General features: G+C 41.5%; 1 protein-coding gene across 1 annotated transcript; it reads left to right on the top strand.

Moving 5' to 3' along the window:
- Positions 1-228: 228 nt before the first annotated feature.
- Positions 229-6,495, top strand: LOC139301772 (protein CutA homolog). Its single transcript, XM_070925242.1, has 6 exons — positions 229-333; positions 838-986; positions 2,155-2,214; positions 3,089-3,134; positions 3,231-3,280; positions 6,393-6,495. Exons 1-6 carry the CDS (start codon positions 229-231, stop codon positions 6,493-6,495), a joined length of 513 nt encoding a protein of 170 aa, XP_070781343.1.
- The last annotated feature ends 1,470 nt before the right edge of the window (positions 6,496-7,965 follow it).

The following is a 7,965-nucleotide window of genomic DNA, read 5'->3' as shown; positions in this document are numbered from 1 at the left end:
GCGCGGAGATTTATCACCGCCTTTGACCATCCGACCTACAGTACCTGTCAACACAATGCACTTGTTCTATAAAAGGTAATGAGTTTTCAGAATGTTTTTCCTCTCACAAAGCAGCTGTGTTAAAAATGACGGAACTCTAATTGGCCCTGGAGAGAGTCTCAGCGGTTTTATGAACGAGATTCTGCACAGTTTGTCCCCCTTATTATCTGCTCCGGCCGGACTCTGGGAATGACATTTGTTGCCACGAACAGGATGGAGTGGCTGTTCCAGCGGTGCCATAAAGAGGCTGTCTTCTACTCTGTCTGTCGGTCGGTGCTGCTCATGACATGTTTGGTAAGAGCTACTGCGATTAGTATGTGGACTTTTATGATCATTTCTATTGTGAAAACTTTGGGAAAAGTCTAAAGTAATCCATAAGAAAAGGGATTTGATGTCGGAAATGTTAAATTGTTATTAATTGCGGTTTTTTTTCCGAACATATTTGTGTGGGATTTATGTGCATCTGTGTCTGGCTGGGATGTTGTGCTGTGAGGAGAAGTAGGACAGCTTATAAATTGGTCACTGCGTCCAAGCCAAGGCCCATACTCATTTATCTGTGACAGACAGCGCCAAATAATAAGAGGATAAATACTGAATCTAATCCAATCCAAACATGGCAATCCTTTCAGAGGGCAGCAGATAATTAAATTGAGTTATAACTTCACCTCATCCAAACATAAAACAACATTAAACAGCCAAATGGTCAAATGATTTATGACAGACACAACCATCACCCAGAGATGCCACAAACATGCTCTTAAAGTCTGTTAGGTAACTCTGACGTCCAAACCCCTCCAGCTCTTGTTCCTGTCCGTGTCCATGTATCCTGGGTTGCGGTCCATTGGGGTTCAGCTCCGTTCAGCCTTCACAGGGAGCTATGTACCAGGCCACCACTCTGTCCTTCTCATCAACAGTCCCAACGAACAGGCAGCCAAGGACATTGGCAGGTACAGTAGCGAATCATACGAGGTTACATATTACAGTCTGCATCAAACTACTGTAGTGCTTTACAAATTAAGTATAAGCTAAATTTGGTGGTGTCATTTGCTGTGTTAAATGATTCAGCTCAAACATGTCAAAATAATAGTAAATACGTGTATTTGTGAATCCCCCCCCCCCCCCCCACCTAACAGCACCTCTGTATCTATATCTTGTTTAATCTGCACGAAAATGGCAAGTTGTGGCTTACCACTTCCTGGAGACTCTGCCAGTTGTCCTCACAGTGAGAACAGCACTCCAGGAAGTGACTACGTCCGGCCTCCTCCAGTGCGACACACAACCCTCCGTCTCCCCAGAAAACACAGTGTCTGTTTTTTAAACTTTGGTTTTCATAGAGATTAAACAAAAAAGATAAAACATGTTAATTAGAGAACTTCAGAGGTGCTGGCAGGCATCTTTGGACAGAGCCTAGCCACCTGTTTCCTCCTACCTCCAGTCTTTCTGCTAAGCTAAGCTAACCGACTGCTTCATCCGTACCACACAGACATGAGAGTGGTATCAATCTTCCAACTCTTGACAAGACGGGGAATGAGTATATTTCTCATTATACAAATACAACATCAAACAAATCCGGATGCTAATTAAATTCCCTTCCTTCGGTATGGATTTGTTAAAATGATGTAAACAATTCAAAATCAGTCAGCCAGGCATAAGTTTGACTTTTCTGTCTGGAGAAGAAATACAATCTTGTCAAACCCACAACTGGTGGAGCGCTGTGTTTGCACTCTCATCCCTTTTGTTGGCATTTTAGCTGCATGTAAATGAGCTCAATTACCACGTGTCAAGACAGAGAGAAGCCAAAGTGCGGTTGCCAGATATGTAAATCACCTCCTTCAGAGACACTAGTTAGAGGAGGGGGAGCACGGCTGAGCTGGTGATAAACTATAATATCGGCCGAGCACCAGCAGAAAGCAGAGTTTACCATCTTTTCTGAATTTAGAGCGTAAAAGGTCTTTCCTGTGGCCTGCTTGAAGAGAGCACCATAATGAAGTTTCCTGCTGTAATTGATAAACAGCTTGTTGGTTTGTAAGTGTTTCATTTTTCTTTCCTCTCTTTGCATGTCTGCCCCCTCCGTTTCCATCCACGCGCCCTGCCACTCCATCTGTTTTTTTCCAGGGCAATCATGGAGAGGCGGCTGGCAGCCAGTATCAACATTCTCTCCAGGACCTCCACAATGTAAATCATATTTGCCTCCTACCTTGACACAACTTACCCAGCTGACCCACAAACACAAAGGCTAGCTTTGTCATAATGTCCGTCACATGTGCAGACACTCGCACACATAAACACATATGTTCTTTTTTTCCCCTCTCCACTATATAGCTGGTTGCTAGGAAACCACAAGTTGAATGGGCTGCATCTGAATGCTTTTATCAGTTTACCCATCACTAGAAACTGAGTGGCAGTTAGCCTTCAAAAGCGGCCATGTGTTTGTATGCATGGATTAGCTTTGCCGTTAATGCATAACCACAAAAGGAACAAGGAAGGAATAACTGGTGTGGAGGACAGAGGGTGGCTGAATAGAAAAGGCAGCGTTAAACCTGTTAACCAAACAGAGGTTTAGCCTAAAAATAGAGAATGCGGTTGGATTAGGTTAGGGGTGAGGGTGGTGATGGAGATGCTAGGAGTTTATGTGAGTGAGTGCAGGTGTGAAATGAATGAGTTTCAGTTATATCCAGGCTTATTTAGTCTCCAACATTTATTTTGACATTTCATGTGGAACATGCTTAAATGTGGGGTTATTAGTTTGTGTTTTGCTGTCTTTCACAATCCATGAAAGAAAGAGCACCATGTTTAAAGCACAGAGGCAGCTTTGACACCATGAAAGCCTGTCAGGAACAGTTTGACAGTATCACTGTAAATCACTGTGGCCATAATAAATGGTTGGGCATGGTTGGTTTGATTGCTGTGTTCTTTCAGAAAATACAGTTTCTCATGAAAGCTTTTTTTTTTTAAAGGCTCTGCACCATTTACTCTTACTTTTCAGTCCCTCATGTACATGTGTTGTACATGGCACCGTACTAATGTCTTGTGTTTTCTGGTTATTCAGGTACTATTGGAAAGGTGAAATCCAGGATGCAAGTGAAATTCTGATGGTAAGCTTACTGAGAAAGTCCTATCGTGATCAACATGTACTCAACATGTTGGAATAGAAAGCAGAGCTGTAAGACGAGATGTCACTGTTGTTGCAGCTGGTGAAAACAAAGACGTCCAGGATCCAGCAAGTCATAGATTATGTGAGGTGAGAAGTTGCTTTATGTAATGGTTATTTCAGATGTGAACTGTTCATTAAATTACTGTTTAACTTAATGCTTAAGTTGTGAATGTCACTGTAGACATGCATTAAAGGTTCATTGTGGTTATTTTCAACTTGGGCCTTTTTGTGTACTTAAAATGTCATTACTTCACTGTAAAGCTTAACAAATAGGCCTTTCAGCATGCCACAGCAGTCTCTGTGATCAAACAATTACAACATTTTATTCATAAAAAGCATATTTCATATTATATTGGTGTCGCTCACATACTTTTTTTTTTTTCGATTTTTAGACATTTCACTTAATAAGACATCCACATTCAAAAGCAGATATTTCCTATTTTTGTTACAAGTGTTTGATCATGAATGCAACTGATATTTGGAATTTTTATTCAGTAGAATTGCATAAGTTGGTATATGTACTGTTATGTCGGTACTTACACATTGCAAGATCCCACATATACACTACTTGAAGTAACCATTCCACTACAACCATTAAGAGTTAATCATCTACATCTCATTTGGCCATTTGTGATTACAGCATCAGACTATCAGACGTGTGCCAAGTTGTTGAAATGGCATCTCTTACAATATACAGCATAAAGAACATTGGATGAAGACAGGCGTCCTTGCATGTGTCCATGTGACCACTATTGTGTTGTAGAGACACTTCCCTCCTTTAGGTGTACTGGGAAGCCTCACTCTAAACAAACTGGAGTTGAAAAGCTTTGTGTTAAGTCAGTTATTAAGTGTTTATTGCCATAATGGCACACTAGTCCAGGCTGAAAATAATTGGTATTAGTAGCAACTCCCAATGGCTGCTGCTTCCTGCTTTGCTAAAGTGCAGATGCTCCTCTCACTTTCTCTCTGCTTAGCTGTTATTTTTGCTACTTTTTCCTACTTTCCCACTTCCCACAAAAGGAAGGTTTAGGAGGTTTCCTATAACAACTAAATCATTGGGAGGATAATTTATGACAACCCTGGGTTGCGATTATCTACTTTGAACTGCTGTCCCACCACATTAACGCAACCCAAACAGTAATTTAGTGGACTATTGACAGAACTGTGCCCTGTGTGCTGCACTATGCCTCTCTGCTCACCAGAATCGATGACTGTCATAAATTGTTGCAGAAGATTGCTATTCTTGAGACAAGGATATTCGCACTGGAGAAGTCTTCTGAACTCTGTGACACTCTGCCTTTGTCTTCTGCCGGCGAGTTAGCTCATCAGAGCTCAAGCCGAAAAGATTTAAATGGACAGATGTCTCTAAATGACACCACAACTTTCCCACGTGCCACTGAAACAAAACCGGTGAAGTCAAGAGCTATGAATGGGATTTCTTCTTGCAGGGATAACATAAGTGCACGACTTCGATCCACATGTGGACAGCCTAAAGTGGGCATAAACAGACCAGAGTCATCCCTGTTATTACAACTGGCAAACTGGTTCCAACCATTAATAAATCTCCATGAGACAAAAGTTGAGATGAACGAGTGTCATGTCGAGGAAAGGAAAAAAAAAACGAATCTAAAGAGACAAATCACTCTGTAACTGTATTTGTGGGAAACGCAGCTATTAGAAACATAAGCCGTAAGACAAGTAAAACATACTGCATTCCAGGTGCTGTGGTCTCAAATGAATAAAAATTAATTATTCTACTTGTGGCGGCCACTTCTTTTGTGGCCTTTGGGGATTTATTGAACTGTTCAACTGTCTGTAAAAAGTGGAAGCCCAGTTTTTTTTTATTAGTGGACCAGTGCCAGAGGGATCAACAGGTTCAACAGACTCATATCACTGAACACATGGTCAGCAAAACCTGCAGTCTGAAAGAGATCAACTATATTGATTGCTTCAATCTGTTCTGGGGACGTAGGCATCTTTTCAGGACAGGTGGCCTCCACCCAAGCAGATCTGGAGATGAAGTACTGATGGAACCTTTTTGGTTCAGCCTGCGACACACATCGACCAGGCCGAAGATGATGCACCCAGATGCACAGCAGCCTCAGCACCACAAAGAGAAAACATCACAGCCTCAATATCAGCAGGATGACAACCAGCTCATGGATCAGTCTCCTAATTCTTCTTCGTTCGCTCCCCCCTCTCCCCTCTCCCCTCTCCCAGCCATTTTTGGATTCACTGATAAAATGGAAGCGCTTTTTAACGCTGGCGTTAAATTCAGCCCCCAGTCAACTGCCTCCACCCCAACAAAGCCTTGCCAATAACAAAGACGACAAAAAGAGAGGGCAGTTCATCTCAGATCAGAGATAAAGGAACTAGATGGATGCCAGTAAGCTGCACTACCACATCTTGTAACACCACCTTTCAAATCAACTCCAAGCAAATCTACCTGGCATCAGTGCAGACAGGAGAGAAGATGCCAAGCATGGACAGGGTCCCTACCCCACTTCTGCTACCCCCGATATGCCTCTTCTTTCTCCTATTGGGCATGGACCAACTTCCTCGCACAGTGGCCCCCACCAACGCCCTTCTTCTAGACTTCATGTTCCTCTTCCTGTTTTGATACATAGTAGAATGAAGAAAATGAAAAATGCACTCAACAAAATCAACAGATTTATTATCATCAGCCACAGTCTGCCTTCATAAACAACTTTCAAAATTGGCTCAATAAATTTAGCTTTATTAAACGTTTATTAAAAGAATCTGAAACCTGGTCAGACCAAGACAGCAGTGCTGCAGTTCCTATTGAGTCAACCCCTCCCAACGTCAGTTTCATGAATGAAGCTAGAGTGCTAGAGTTGCCATTTTGTTTAATAATTCTTTCCAGTGCAAGCAGATGTCGTATGGAAACTTTGCTTCTCTGAATGTGTTGCTCTTCGGTTGAGTTCAGCTGTATTCTTAAATATCTACAGGCCACCTAAATATTATGCAAACGCTTTTGATGACTTTGCTGTACTGCTGTCCAGCATCTGCATTGATTTTGACTTTGTAGTTATTGTTGGGGATTTTAACATTGCCTTGTCGTTGGTGTGCTATACAAATAAATTTGCCTTGTCTAGTACAGGTATGAGTTTCTACTTTAGTGTTCATCTAAATCAAGAGATTCTGTCTTATCTGACATGTGTGTGTGGGTCCCTTCAAGGTCTGTCCACCCCTATGCAAACCCAGAAGTCCTCAGCTTCCCGGTGGAGGACGGCAGTCTGGCTTACATGAAGTGGTTGGATGAAGCCATTCCAGATGACTGATACATCATTAAAATCAAAGCCAATCTCTGCATGGACTGCGGCCGAATAAGGAAACTGAGCCATGTGTACAGGCTGTTGTTGGAAGGCTTTGAATCGAAGGGTTCAGAAAGCAATTTCAATACGTGACATTTATACTATTTTGTGGCTCTGACCTTTTCACTGTACATTCCACTATGTACTGTGGAGATTTGACTTCAGTCCTTTGAAGCCTACAGCCATAGAAAATAATTGCTTCTGATTAGCTGGCAAGTGTCAGTTAACATTGCATAATAGAGCACCTCAAACATACGTAGTTCCAGTCGTTTTTAAGTCAATGCAATCCTGTAGGTAATCATAACAGTACTAGATAGTAATCTGCTTTATGCTGTGATGTTCTCAGTGTCTCACTGGAGAAACTGACCCAACGTGGCTTAAACTCACCACAAACATTAAAAAAATAGATGACAATCTGAGCAGCATATGGAAAGTAACCATGGCACGAGTGAGATAAGGTGTCCAGATTTAGAAAATAATGAGTTTACCACGTCAGCGCAATACATGTACAGTTCAATAAACTATTGATCTGTCAGGCTGTTGATTTCCTTTATTGGTCCAAAAGACGTGGTAAGCCACACACAACTGTTAGCCTTGTGTACTGTATGTACAAGTAAAAGGGCAATACTGCTCTTATTAGTAGAAGCTCTTAGCTCAGCTTCTACTAATAAAAAATGTACTACCATTGTGTATAACCTCAAATAAAACTACACAGAACCGCTGAGGATAAATAAACAAACAGATATAAATGACAGCACTTAGCATTACTGTATATCTTGACCCTCTCATTTTTTATATCTAATTATAAAATGTTTTGTTTGTATTTTGAAGAAGAACTGATGCTGATCGGTGCAGGTCTCCCTTGGATAACACATCCTTGATCTCCACAGGAGTAGTCTTGCCGAGTAAAACTTTAATTGATTAATAAAAACAAACGGTTGCACTTGAGAGCATCACAGGTCAGAGTCTTGTTATCTGGATTGTTGCTTTTACAAATATGCTTTGGAGACACGGTACATGACCACAGAGGAGGCACATAAGCTTTGTTGAACTGTAAATTAGCTGTTAATTCAATTTCAAAAAGAACATCAATATTCTACAATACAAGAAATTTGCCAATTATATGTGCGGTTATACAGGCCAGGCATGCATGCTTACCTCATTAAACAAACATACACACTAAGCCTCAGTCTGCAGAAAGAGTTTCCGGCACGAGGCCCCAACAAAGAAACTGCAGACATGGTTTAGTCGGGTGTTTGTGTCCGTGGAGCCAAAATAATCCTCCCCATCAGGTCCCTAGATCAGGCCATTTGGTAGCAGTGTATGTGTGTGTGTGTTTTTGTGTGTGTGGGCGTCTGTTACTTCAATGTATATGTATCCATTCACATCAATGTGTATGCGCAGTATGTGTGTACAAGTCATGTTTGAATATGCCAT

The sequence above is a fragment of the Enoplosus armatus genome, chromosome 18 (assembly GCF_043641665.1).
Source record: "Enoplosus armatus isolate fEnoArm2 chromosome 18, fEnoArm2.hap1, whole genome shotgun sequence".
NCBI lineage: Eukaryota > Metazoa > Chordata > Actinopteri > Centrarchiformes > Enoplosidae > Enoplosus > Enoplosus armatus.
The sequence above is the reverse complement of the archived record's forward strand: the minus strand, read 5'-3'. Positions and strand labels throughout refer to the sequence as shown.

Coding starts and splice junctions, on each gene's coding strand:
- LOC139301772 (XM_070925242.1), top strand. CDS start 229: ATGACATTTGTTGCCACGAACAGGATGGAGTGGCTGTTCCAGCGGTGC. Junction 3,135..3,230: donor ATGCAAGTGAAATTCTGATG/GTAAGCTTACTG, acceptor CTGTTGTTGCAG/CTGGTGAAAACAAAGACGTC. Junction 3,281..6,392: donor CAAGTCATAGATTATGTGAG/GTGAGAAGTTGC, acceptor GGTCCCTTCAAG/GTCTGTCCACCCCTATGCAA.